This window comes from Leucoraja erinacea, chromosome 1 (genome assembly GCF_028641065.1).
Source record: "Leucoraja erinacea ecotype New England chromosome 1, Leri_hhj_1, whole genome shotgun sequence".
Taxonomy (NCBI): domain Eukaryota; kingdom Metazoa; phylum Chordata; class Chondrichthyes; order Rajiformes; family Rajidae; genus Leucoraja; species Leucoraja erinaceus.
This window is the reverse complement of record NC_073377.1, coordinates 66,280,794-66,294,961: the sequence shown is the minus strand read 5'-3', so window position 1 is coordinate 66,294,961 and position 14,168 is coordinate 66,280,794. Positions and strand designations below refer to the sequence as shown.

General features: G+C 43.0%; 1 protein-coding gene across 1 annotated transcript in view; it reads left to right on the top strand.

Moving 5' to 3' along the window:
- The window catches only part of spata18 (spermatogenesis associated 18), a 57,167-nt gene that overhangs the window by 1,874 nt on the left and 41,125 nt on the right, over positions 1 to 14,168 (top strand). Inside the window, exons 2-4 of the mRNA XM_055636382.1 lie at positions 3,449 to 3,554; positions 5,898 to 6,013; positions 12,009 to 12,127. Of these exons, the coding sequence (XP_055492357.1) occupies positions 3,449 to 3,554; positions 5,898 to 6,013; positions 12,009 to 12,127 (341 nt within the window). The remainder of the gene's footprint in view (positions 1 to 3,448; positions 3,555 to 5,897; positions 6,014 to 12,008; positions 12,128 to 14,168) is intronic.

The following is a 14,168-nucleotide window of genomic DNA, read 5'->3' as shown; positions in this document are numbered from 1 at the left end:
GTATATCACATAAAAACATAATTTATTTTTTAACAAAAACCCCCAATACATAAGTTAAAAATCCAGATTAAAAGATGATCAATGTCCTACAACGATACCAGTGTCTCCATAACTGGGATTCGTAGCGTGTAGTGCTAACCCTTATGTTTGACAAGGCCACAATAAGTACATTTTTAGAGTCATTTATCCTGCAAATTAATTTATACATGTGGTGTCTTGGGATAGCTTCTAAAGTACTGACTCCTGCAGCCACAAACATATTACTGGCACTACACCATCTAGGTTGCCTTAGCAGTGTTCTCCTGGCATCGTTATATGCCACCTTTAGTCTCGGCATACTTGTCTTTAAATAGTTCGACCACAGGTGCGCAGTGTAGAGGGGTGTGCAGTATGCTCTAAATAGCGACATCTTCACCACATCTGCACACGCACTAAATTTATGCAAGAGGATATTTGCCTGTACATACAGCCTGCGTCGTTGCCTATAAATATCCTCATCATCTGTCATTTGTTCTGTAATAATATGCCCTAGATATTTTATCTTATTACAGACACTAAGATTGTTGTCAGACAATTTAAAAACAGAATATTTTAGGCATTTATCCTCTTTGGTTCTACAGACCATAACAGCACTCTTACTAGCATTATATTTAATGTCACGTTCCACACCATACACGGAACATATTAGTAAGGAGCTGCTGGAGACCAGCGCTAGATGGACTAAAGACCACAAGATCATCTGCATACATAATATGGTTCACTAAAATATTACCAATCATGCACCCAGTGTTACAGGCTTTCAATTGTTTAGACAGATCATCAATATATAGATTAAAAAGGACTGGGGACAAAATTCCCCCTTGTCTAACACCATTGCTAACCCCAAATGGGGCTGAGGCCCTATTGCCCCATTTTATTTGCATAGTCTGGTGGGCATACCAGTAGGACAGAATTCTAACAATGTATTCAGGCACCCCTCTTTGACTCATTTTACCAAACAGCTCTCTGTGATTAACACAGTCAAAGGCTTTGGAAGCATCAATAAAGCACATAAGGATTGAAGAGTTTTTGCCTCTATATTTGTTTACAATCTTCTTTAGGGCATATATGCGTAAGTCAGTGCCATGTTTAGCTTAAAAGCCAAATTGGTTATCAGTGGAGTTAACAAACTCGTTTATTCTATCCAGCAGAACTCTTTCTAAGACTTTTGACAATATGCTGGCTAAAGCTATGGGCCTGTAATTATTTAGCCTTGTCATTCTTCTAAACTGGTGATAAAAGCTTAATTAACCCAATCTCTCTTCAAATGTTAGTCCAGGAAATGCTGCACACCTTCCAAAGCTAGAATATCCTTCTTCGGATAAGGAGACCAAATTAATAACATCCCTATGCTCAAAACATCTCACAATGAAGGTCAACATGGCATTTGCCTTCTGGCCAACCTACTGCACCTAAATTCTTACTTTCAGCAACTGGTGCAGAAGGGCACCTAGGTCTCATTTATCTTCCCCAATCCCAATTTATTGCCATTCAGATGATAATCTACCTTTCTTTATTTTTGCCACCAAAATAGATAACCTCCCATTTATCCACTACTCCGCCATGCACCTGCCCACACTCTAACTTGTTTAAACCTGTTAGGAGCTCTGAAAATAATAAATGAATGACTTGTGTTTAATTTTTTTTAATAGTTTTTAAGCTTGCTGTGCATTGAAAACTTGTGTTGCATTGTCTTTGCTTGGCTTTACGAAGTTCAAAAGTTCCTTTGTGCCATCATGCATTGCCAGATCTACCACCGAGCTGGGAGTGAGATGCAAGAACTTCCATGAGCATTGCCCCTTTTATACCTGTTGCTACCGAAAGACATGGGTAGCTGAAACAGGAGTAACTATTGGAGTATTTTAATGTACTGTTCGGCCTGTGTTATTCATCAGCATGCTAGTGAATTAGAAAGCAAAGGCAGAGCATTGTTCAATTCTTCAATTTCCCTCCCAACTTTCACTGCACCATTATTACGCTGGACTGATCATATCTTGGGCCAAATACCAGCTAGTGGCTAGAGGCCAGCAGGTTATGGCCACAAGCCAGACATGAGGAATTTACAAATTGGCTCCTTCATAGTAGGGATTTGTGGCATGATAAACGGGCTTCTAGATGTGGATGCCATTCCATCATACAACATTTGCACTCGGGCACCTGCAGATTATTAGCACCATTTTTTAAAACATTTTTTCAACCTGAGCACTGCAGAGCATTGATGCGAGCAGTTCGATATCCTCAACAGGGAAAGCTGGGTAGCGCAACAAAAAACTGTGGCAAGGGCTGCTCACTCATCATCTCGGTGATTGTTTGCCCCTATTTCCCCAACACTTCCATATATTAAATTTTTGTGGTCGAGCCGTTCTCCATTTCTGTAATTTTTAATGGATTTTGATTGTTTAATCCTGTCAGCAGTGGTGGGCGAGGCAGATGCTATAGTGGTATTTAAGAGGCTTTTGGACAGGCGCATGGATATGGAAGGATTGTGGATCACGTGCAGGCAATGGAGCTTAGTTTAACTTGGCATCATGTTTGCCGTGGATATTGTGGACTGAAGGTTGTGTTTCTGTGCTGTATTGTTCTATGTCTGTTTGTGAGTGTAAGGGAAGTCCACGACTATCCCGTCTGTTGACAGCTGGTCAGGTAGAAGACATTTTAGGGGACTCTGAGGTCGTAGAGACTGAAGAAGGGTTTTGGCCCAAAACGTTGCCTATTTCCTTTGCTCCGTAGATGCTGCTGCACCCGCTGAGTTTCTCCAACATTTTTTTGTACCTTGGGGGACTGTGACTTGTCTTTAGGGGACTGCCAACCAGGAGACCAATTTACTGTTGCACATGGGTGCAGGTAGGGGATTAACATGAGCAGGCTGATCACTGAAGCAGACAGAATGGAAACCTACTGTGTACCGCTGTGATTGCTGGAAGAGTGCAGAAGGTTATAGGGAAGCACCTGAGCAGTTCAGTGGACAGATGGTAGACCTGCTGCCTCAGTTCATGTAACACCTGGTTCCACTCTGGCGCTGTCTGTGTGGAGTTTGCATGCTCTCCCCTGGGACCGGATGAGTTTTCTTTGGGCTGCCCTATTATCCTCCCACATCACAATGATGTGTGTGAGTTGGTAGGTTAATTGGTCACTGTAAATTGTTTGTGTTAAATGGATGGTAGAATCTGGTGGGAGTCTATGGGGATGAGGGGGGGGGGGGATAAAATGGATTAGCATAGAATTAGCCTGAAAGTGGAGCTTGAAGGTCAGCATAGATTTAATGTCTGTTTCAATGCCCTTCCACCCCCCCCCCCCTCCTCCCCGTCTCCCTCTCCTTAAAACCCTAGTGAAGAGAAGCCTGAAAAATGCATCCTACTGGATTATGTGAGGATTCTGATCTGTTTTTTTTCCTTTGCCCAATTCCTAGATCAACTCGTGTGATCAGAACTTGAATCGATGCTGTGAACTTATTGAGCTGACCTCAAAGGTGCAAGGTGAACTCTTCACCATCCTCAGCCTTGCAGCAAGCGAAGGTATTGAGTTGGATAGCTCCACGTTTCACACCTTGCTTTGACTGGTCACATTTTAAAGATCAAATCCACTTCACAATCACTTCCTTTACTTGGTGGGCAAACATCATGTTTCATTTCTTGTCTGCTCAGGGTCAAGGATTTATTTTGGAGGAAGGAGGCCACCTCGTATAAAAAATCTAAAAAGAATCCATATTGAAATAACCTGGGAAAGTTACCTGATGAGGCAAAACCACAGCGTTAACCTGCACTCGGGCCTTTTTTCTCCTCCAAACTGATAAAAATAATATTTTTTTGTTTCCACACCTTTGGTCCCAGACCGTCGATTTAATGTTGAGAAGCTGGATGGAAGTGGCTGAGAACAGACTCGTGCATGAGACTAGACCTGCAAGCTTTATTGAAACATTCTGGTTCTTGATCAGGAGTGTTATGAAGATAGACTGTTGGAGTAACTATGGCGGAACAGGCAGCTTCTCTGGAGAGAAGGAATAGGTGACGTTTCGGGTCGAGATTCAAAACATCACCTTTTCCTTCTCTCCAGAGATGCTGCCTGTCCCACTGAGTTGCTCCAGCTTTTTGTGTCTATCTTCAGTTTAATCCAGCATCTGCAGTTCCTTCTTACACATGAAGCCTCTTTAATTTCTTTTTGAGCTTTGCACGTACTGCAGTATTATTTTCTATGGAAATGAATGATCCACAGGATAGCAAGCAAGTTATTGGAGTAGATATCCCATCCAATATTTTAAATGAACAGGAATTTGGCCAGATTTCCTGATGTGTGGAATCCTCCCAGCCTGCTTACAGTGGTCCCTTTATGGGTGACTATTTCATTGCGGTTTCATGACATGAATTTCATGACATAAATTTGCCCTTGACACATTTCTCCATTGAGCCCTGAATTAGTTTTATTCACTGGGCATTGAGTGGAGTTTTAGCCTTTAGTTGACTTTAAGGTAGCTTGTTTAATTTTACTTCTGAATCAACTTGAGAAAATGAGGATCAGGATGTTGCAGGTCATGTATGATGTGGGACATCTTTCTTTCTAAAGACTTGTTCCATGCTACTTCATACAGATGAGTGGCACTTAAATTGTTACGATAATGTAGGGTAGGGTAGACTCTTTTAGGTCATCCTGCTCTAGGAAGGACGTCATCAAACTGGAAAGAGTGCAGGGAAGATTTGCCAGGACACGGGAGTCTGAGCTATAGAGAATGGTTGGGCAGGGCAAGATGGTGCAGTGGATAGAGCTGTTGTTTCACGGACTCGGAGTGCCAGAGACTCTGATCCAATCCGGACATTGGTTACTGTCTATGTGAAACTTGCACGTTCACCTTGTGAGTGCATGGGCTTCCTGCGGGTCCTCTGGTTTCCTCCCACATCCCAAAGGTGCGCTGTTTGTAGGTTAATTGGCCTCTGTAAATTGCCCCCAGTGTGCAGTTAGCGGATGCAAAAGTGGGATAACATGGAACTAGTGTGAACAGGTGATCGGTGGTCAGCATGGACTGGTTGGACAATAGAGTCTGTTTCCATGCTGTATCTTTCAATCAAAAGCCAGGACTTTATTCCTTGGAGTGCAGGAGACTGAGATTTGATCTTGTACAAGTGTATACAATCATGAGGGGACTAGACAGGGTGAATGCAGAGTGTCTTTTCCTCAGGGTAGGTGAATAAAGACCTAGAGGACATGCGTTTAAGACGAGACGGTCAAGAGGATATAGGAATCTGAGGGACAACTTTTAACTGAGAGGGTGGGAGGTATATCGGACAATCTGGCAGAGTAGGTAATTGAGGCAGGTACTATAACAGCATTTAAAAGACACATTGACAAGTATATGGATAGGAAAGGTTTAGAGGGATATGGGCCAAACGCAGGCTAATGGAACTAGCTTAGATGGGGACATTTTGCTCACCTGAAATCCCATAGAAATTAAACTACGGATTTTATTCAGGGAGATGTATAATTGAAGGATCTTATTCATTTGAAGGAAACAAGATATGATCTTACAGACCGAACAAGTTCATGGAAATAGGTTTTTCTGGCACTTTTGGAGCACATCATTGTGCACTGGAACACGCTTATTGCTTTTTGTTTTGATTCTCTTTGGTGATATTTCTGAGGCAATGAACAATGTCAGCCAAACAGATTTCATGCCTATTAGTCACGTTTGATGTTAAAAGGCACTGATCTTTTTGGGATTGAAGCTGCCATTTTTGTTTTTAAATAAATAGGCAAAGGCAGGTATTTTAAAACCAGGCAATAAATGCAGCAAATTGCATCAAACATATCAAAGGCTAGCAGTGTAATGAAATCCGATAATAATCTTCTTTATGTTTTTTTATAAATAGGTGGTGTTTATTGTGGCATTGATACCATCAAGTCCCGCTTCCTGCCGTGGCTCGGATCTAACTTTACAGTCATTACCCCAGGGGTGACCTCTGACACCAGCTTTACCCTCCTGCAGGTAGGTGAAAGACGGAAATCATTGCTGGTCATGTGTCCGCGAACCCAATTTCAGCAATAAATCAGAAATTGTTATTGCATAATCGTTTTTCCCCCCCCCCCCCCCCCCCCCCCCCCCCTCCGGTCATGACTGACCATGGGTGATACATCCTAGCTGTTGGCTGCTTGCTCCAAACCTCGGCTGGAGCAGACAGGTGATGTGTGGTTGGATGCAAGCCCGGGCGATGTCATATGGAGGGCCGTTACAGTTTGGCACCAGCGCCGTCGCAGGAGCTGCCAGAGCAAGGTTGTGGCCAACCTCGATGTACATATGATGTACATTCTCAAAATAATCGGGGGCTCCGACTCCGGATTTTCTTGAGCTTTACTCCTGGAGCCTTTTCCATGACTGGATATAGCCACAAGGCAGAGGAGGTTTTAAATCGGAGTTTTCCCTCTCGTAAATGGACTGCTTTCCCAGGCTGATGATAACGAGAAATAACTTTGTAAACCTACACTGCACTCCCTCAATAGCAAGAATTTCCTTCTTCAAATTAGGGGACAAAAACTGCACACAATACTCCAGGTATGGTCTCACTAGGGCCCTGTACAACTGCAGAAGGACTTCTTTGCTCCTATACTCAACTCCTCTTGTTATAAAGGCCAACATGCCATTCACTTTCTTCACTGCCTACTGTACCTGCATGCTTACTTTCATTGACTGATGAACAAGGACCCCCAGATCCCATTGTACTTCCCATTTTCCCAACTTGATACCAAGTGAGAAAGAATAAGAGCTTGTGTTCTTATGTTTAGGAGAATGAGAGGTAGTACCATTGAAATGCTTAATATATTTATGGAGCCTGATAGGGTAGAAGGGGATTTGATGTTTCCCTTGGCTATGATGTACATTCTCAAAATAATCGGCTAGGCTTTCAGTGCTGAGCTGAAAATGTACTTCTTCGCTCAGAGTTTATTGAATATTTGGAATTCTGTATCTGTGGTGGCTCTGTTGCTGAGTACATTCAAGGTGGACTTTGAAAAACATTAAAGGGATTAAACATGGATAGGACGTTTGGAGGGATGTGGACCAAGTGCAGGCAAGTGGGACTGGTGTAGCTGGGACATTGTTGGCCGGTGTGGGCAAGTTGGGCCGAACGACCTGTTTCCACACTGTGTCAATCTATGACTCTATACAGTATTGTTTATTATTGTCACAAGCACTGAGATGCATGTGAAAATTTGCACAAAGGAAAATCGTGCTGGACAAGAGTATAAAGTCGTGCAAAAGAGAAAGAGTGCAAAAAATGTTGCTCCAGCTACAGAGACAGTACATTGGGACTACACCCTTAGCATATGAAATTCCATTCAAGAGCCTGATGATGGCGGGGTAAAAGCTGCTCTTGAATCTGGTCCAGAACAAGGGGTCATAGTTTAAGGATAAGGGGGAAATCTTTTAGGACCGAGATGAGGAAAACTTTTTTCACACAGAGAGTGGTGAATCTCTGGAATTCTCTGCCGCAGAAGGTAGTTGAGGCCAGTTCATTGGCTATATTTAAGAGGGAGTTAGATGCGGCCCTTGTGGCTAAAGGGATCAGGGCGTATGGAGAGAAGGCAGGAACAGGATACTGAGTTGGATGATCAGCCATGATCATATTGAATGGCGGTGCAGGCTCGAAGGGCCGAATGGCCTTTTCCTGCACCTATTTTCTATGTTTCTATGTTTACTCGCTAGAATTTAGAAGATTGAGGGGGGATCTTATAGAAACTTACAAAATTCTCAAGAGGTTGGACAGGCTAGATGCAGGAAGATTGTTCCTGATGTTGGGGAAGTCCAGAACAAGGGGTCACAGTTTAAGGATACAGGGGAAATCTTTTAGGACTGAGATGAGAAAAACATTTTTTACACAGAGAGTGGTGAATCTCTGGAATGTTTTTCTCCTCTCAGTCCTAAAAGATTTTCCCCTTTATCCTTAAACTGTGACCCCTTGTTCTGGACTTCCCCAACATCGGGAACAATCTTCCTGCATCTAGCCTGTCCAAGATTTTGAGAATTTTGTAAGTTTCTATAAGAGACCCCCTCAATCTAGTTAAATTCTAGCGAGGTGAACATAGAAACATGAAAAATAGGTGCAGGAGTAGGCCATTCGGCCCTTCGAGCTTGCACCACCATTCAATATGATCATGGCTGATCATCCAACTCGGTATCCTGTACCTGCCTTCCCTCCATATCCCCGATCCCTTTAGCCACAAGGGCCACATCTAACTCCCTCTTAAATATAGCCAACGAACTGGCCTCAACTACCTTCTGTGGCAGAGAATTCCAGAGATGCACTAAAAGCCGAGTCTATCCAGTCTTTCTTCATATGAAAGTCCTGACATCCCAGGAATCGGTCTGGTCTGGTCTGAATCAGTCTGGTCTGAGTTGGGGCTGGTTTGTGGTATGGGCTGGTCTGCATTTGCACCTCTTGTTCTAGGGTAGAGCTGTGCCATTCCAAGCTGTGATGCAGCCCATTGGATGCTTTCTGTGGTGAGATCTGTTGAGATTGGTAAGAGTCATTGGAGACGTGCTGATTTTCCTCCCACTTCTGATGAAATGGAGGTATGGATGTGCTTTCTTAGCCTTTTAGTCAATGTAATTGGATGAGTAATACCTGCATCTAGAAACATAAAGCTCCACTGCGGCACAGGACTTGACGGCCTGAGCTATGTTGAGTGGTTGAACAGGCTAAGACTTTATTCTGTGGAGTGCAGGTGGATGAGGGGTGATCTTGTAGAGGTGTATAAGATTGTGGGAGAAATTGATAGGGCAAATGCACAGTTTTTTTTACCCAGATTGCAGGAATCAAGAACCAAAGGACATCTGTTTAAGATGAGGGGGAAAAGATTCAATGGAACCTGAGGGGTAACATTTTTACACAATGGGTGGCGGGTATATGGAAGGAGCTGTTGGAGTTGAAGCGGGTCTATCACCACGTTTGACAAATACATTTGGGCAGGTAAATGGTTAGGATAGATTTAGAGAGACATGGGCTGAACACAGGCAGGAGGGACTACTGTAAATGGGGCATGTTGGTCGGTGTGGGCAAGTTGGGCCAAAGGAGATGTTTCCACAGTCTGACTCTTTCAACACCATTGCTACAGAGTAGGCATGTCTTTCATGCAGCTTCCTGAAGTTGATGCCCAGCTCCATTATCATATTGATGCTCTCTATCTCCTTCTTGTACTCCATCTGAACATTGTTTGTGATCCGGCCTGCTACACTGCTGTCATCTGCACCGTTTTAAATTGAGTTAGCAGTACTTGGCTGCACAATTGCGAGTGTAGGGAGTATAGTAAAGGGCTGAGACACAGCCTTGTAGTGCACTGGTGTTAACAGTTTTTGTGGAGGAAGTTTTGCCACCTGTCCTTGCTGATGGCAGGCATCCAGTTGCAGTGGAGGTGTTGAGTCCATGGAATAGGAGTTTGGAGATGAGTATTGAAGGTGGAGCAAGCGTCAATAAATAGGAGTCGGGCGTAGATGTCCTCGCCCATCCCTGGAATAGCTGAGTAATGTAGGACCATGGAGATGGCATCTGTTGATTGTAAATGAACTGCAGTGGATCAAGGCTGTCTGGCAGGTTGGAGTCAATGTAAGTCGTGACCAACCTCTCAAAGCACTTCATGATGATGGATGTCGGAACCTTTGGACCGTAGCCATTGAGGCACGCTACCTTGCTTCCGTTTGTCATCAGAATGATAAGGTCCTGTTAAAGCAAGTACTCCTTGGACTGGAGTAGAGAGAGTTAAAGATGTTGGTGAATATTTCCGCCAGCTGGTCTGCCCAGGTCTGTGGTCAACTCGGGGCCACCATCCGGGCCAGTTGCTCTCCTGGTTACTCACCGAAAGGCTGAGCTGACATCTGCAATGTTGACTGTGTGTACAGGTGCACCCAGTGCTGTGGAGTTGGTGCCGGACTCTAGCGCTGATGAATGCTGGAGCAAGCATGAGGAGACAAATGGTTGCCAACTGTCCCGTATTAGCCGGGACATCCCGTATATTGGTTTGTCTCGTACGGGACCGCACTTGTCCCATATTTGACTGCTACTGCGGGTCGAGGGGACTGTCGGGTCGGAGCGCCGTGTCTGGCCCAGCCTCACCCGTCCTGACGTAGTACAGCCCATGGAGTGCAGCAGCAGCAGCAGCGCCTTGCCCGTGGCCCCGTCGGTCAGCAGCCCGGCCAGCTGTGCGATCTTCGGACCTTTGCTTACCGCCGACACCACCACCCCTCCTTCTCATGGCCGATCATCGGTTCATGAGTTGGATGGGGTGCTGGACTTTGCATGCAACATTGTCCGGCGTCCGGGCCAAAACACCTCAGCTGGCCAGCCGGCTGGACTTTGTGTGCTGTCCAGCACCCGGGTCAACTCATCATTCACCCAGCCATGGCCGAGTCGGTCAACAAATTGCCGTCAGGAATTTGTCCCCTATTTTGACCTTTTGTCCCTTATTGTGGAGTGAGAAAGTTGACAACCCTACTTGTGATTCTATTTTCATTTGTTCTATCTCTTACTCGAAAGCAGACATACGTCAAAATCAAAACATTGCTCAATTGGTGTTTATCTGCATAACGAGATGTTTCACGTTCATTATCGATTGCACTTCATGCCCTTCCCTTTGTACAAATAACATGTTTGTTTATTCAATTGGCACTATTATATGCATTTACTTAAATCTGGGTAGAAGATTGTTTCTCGTGCATTCTAGCAGCAAGATGTTGAAAGGACTCCCTCTGGGACATAAATAGGTGGAACTCCAAACGTGTTCAGAATTGCATAAGTTTTGTCTGGATTGGACAGGGCATGGGATGGGAACTCTTAACACTGCCTATTCCCACACTTCTGTTCTCTGAGAGAATTGATGTGTAATAGGCAGCAGCAGCCAGCAGCAAATGGAGATTGGAGGTGCCATGGCGGTATGGGGGAGAGTGCGGGAGAATGTTTTTAAAAACAATAATAAATGCAGTCCCTTTCTTAAAAAGAAAAACCTGAAGGCGATTCTGAACATCCTTCTGCCAGGCAACTCATTCCAGACCACAGTATGTTGACACCACAGAACTAGTTGATCTAATCGGCAACTGATACTATACAAGGAAGAGGGCCTATTCTTAACACTACTATATTTAGCAGGCCGAGTTATAAAGGTTACAAATAGGTACCCACCCCCTCCAGCCCTGCCCTGCATTTGTCCAAATGTGCATCTTCATGCAATTTTACCCTCTATACTTTTCACAAGCAGATTCCATTGAGTAAATTACCTTGATGTTCAGGGCATCTGTTTTGCTCTCTTGATTTTCCAGTATGATATTGAGATGCCAGTTATCTGATTAATGGCAGCAATGGTACTGCGGGACATGGGTGACCTGGAAGACTAAATTGGCAGCTAAATCAAACAATAATGAGAAAACAAAATATTCAGGCTCTGATTATTTGTTGCATAACCCATTGCTCATCCTAAACATCAGCTCTCGATATCATTGTGTTTCTATTTCATCTGATATAAGACACCATGGAACTTAGTTTGTTGACAGTCATCTTTCTTGTGTACTAATACAATTTAGGAGGAATGAATGCTCCAATGCTGATTAGTACTCCTGATGATAGACACAATGTGCTGGAGTAACTCTGTGGGTCAGACAGCATCTCTGGAGAAAAAGGATGGGTAATGTTTTAGGTTGGGACTTCAGTATTCTTGTATCTATGATCAACATGTGAGAAAGAATATCAATTTTGCACATATATATAGGATTTTATTACTGGATTTTGTAGCTCCCAGTGTGAAATTACTGTAAACAAATAGATTTTAACAATGGTGTAAAATTTACAAGCTATAAACTTCCATCCATTCAGTCTTGCATCTTTTTTTCTTTTCAACGTTGACTTATCTTATATAATTGGCCATAATTCTGACTGTGCTTGTTCAAGTACTCGTATATGGGATAATATTTCTGGTGCTTACTTAATGGTACTGTCTTCAAGGAATCTGCTGAGAAAGACCGGAAACTGTGGGAGCTGACAACAGCCCATGATAAGGAAATACTGGAGCTGGAGACTGAATTGAACACCACACGTCGCCACCTGGGGGCAGTCAAGCAGGAGTACGAAATCTAACCTAAAACATTATTTATCTATCTGCCATCAAAATAATCTTTAATCATTGATTATCCTGCTTTACTTTTTCGGAAGTAAGGATTTGTGTGTTGCATAAGGTGAAAGTAAATCCAAAGGGTTTCTAAAGCTATATTAATAGCAAAAGGATAACGAGGGATAAAATTGGTCCATTAGAGAGTCGGAGTGGACAGCTATCTGCAGAGCCAAAAGAGATGGGGGAGATATTGAACAATTTATTTTCTTCGGTATTCACCAAGGAGAAGGATATTGAATTATGTGAGGTAAGGGAAACAAGTAGGGTAGCTATGGAAACTAAGAGGATCAAAAAAGAGGAAGTACTGACAATTTTGAAAAATATAAAAGTGGATAAGTCTCCAGGTCCTGACAGGATATTCCCTAGGACATTGAGGGCAGTTAGTGCAGAAATAGCAGGGGTATGACAGAAATATTTCAAATGTCATTAGAAACGGGAATGGTGCTGGAGGATTGGCGTACTGCACATGTTGTTCCTTTGTTTAAAAGGGTTCTAAGAGTAAACCTAGCAATTAAAGTCATGTTAGTTTGTCGTCAGTGGTGTTATATATATATATAATCTCCAAGTATCCTTTCCATTAATTTGCCCACCACTGACGACAAACTAACATGACTTTAATTGCTAGGTTTACTCTTAGAACTTTAGGTTTACTCTTAGAATTTACTCTAATATATATATATATAGACCGAGAAATATAAATATATATATATATAATTTGGATAAACGGGGTCTGATTAGGAACAGTCAACATGGATTTGTGCCTGGAAGGTCATGTTTGACTAATCTTCTTAAATCTTTTGAAGAGGTTACTAGGGAAATTGATGAGAGTAAAGTGGTGGATGTTGTCTATATGGACTTCAGTAAGACATTTGACAAGGTTCCACATGGAAGGTTGGTTAAATAGGTTCAATTGTTGGGTATTAATAGTGGAGTAGCAAGGTGAATTCAACAGTGGCTGAATGGGAGATACCAGAGAGTAATGGTGGATAACTATTGTCAGATTGGAGGCCGGTGACTAGTGGGGTGCCTCCGGGATCTGTGTTGGGTCCATTGTTGTTTGTCATATACATCAATGATCTAGATGATGGTGTGGTAAATTGGATTAGTATGTATGCAGATGATACTAAGATGGGTGGTGTTGTGGATAATGAAGTAGATTTTCAAAGTCTACAGAGAGATTTAGGCCATTTGGAAGAGTGGGCTGAAATATGGCAGATGGAGTTTAATGCTGATAAGTGTGAGGTGCTACATCTTGGCAGGACAAATCAAAATAGGACGTACATGGTAAATGGTAGCAAATTGAGGACTGCAGTCGAACAGAGGGATCTAGGAATAACTGTGCATAGTTCCCTGAAGATGGAATCTTATATAGATAGGGTGGTAAATAAAGCTTTTTGGTGTGCTGGCCTTTATAAATCAGAACATTGAGTATAGAAGTTGGGATGTAATGTTAAAATTGTACAAGGCATTGGTGAGGCCAATTGTGGAATATGGTGTACAATTTTGGTAGCCCAATTATAGGCAAGATGTCAACAAAATAGAGGGAGTACAGAGGAGATTTACTAGAATGTTGCCTGGGTTTCAGCACCTAAGTTACAGAGAAATGTTGAACAAGATAGGTCTTTATTCTTTGGAGTGCAGAAGATTAAGGGGAGGACTTGATAGAAGTCTTTAAAATTATGAGAGGGATAGACAGAGTTGACATGGATAAGCTTTTTTCCATTGAGAGTAGAGAAGATTCAAACAAGAGGACATGATTTGAGAATTAAGGGACAAAAGTTTAGGGGTAACATGAGGGGGAACTTTTTTACTCAGAGAGTGGTAGCTGTGTGGAATGAGCTTTCAGTGGAGGTGGTGGAGGCAGGTTTGATTTTATCATTTAAAAATAAATTGGATAGCTATATGGACGGGAAAGGAATGGAGGGTTATGGGTCTGAGTGCAGGTAGATGGGACTAGGTGTTCGGCATGGACGAGAAGGGCCGAGATGGCCTGT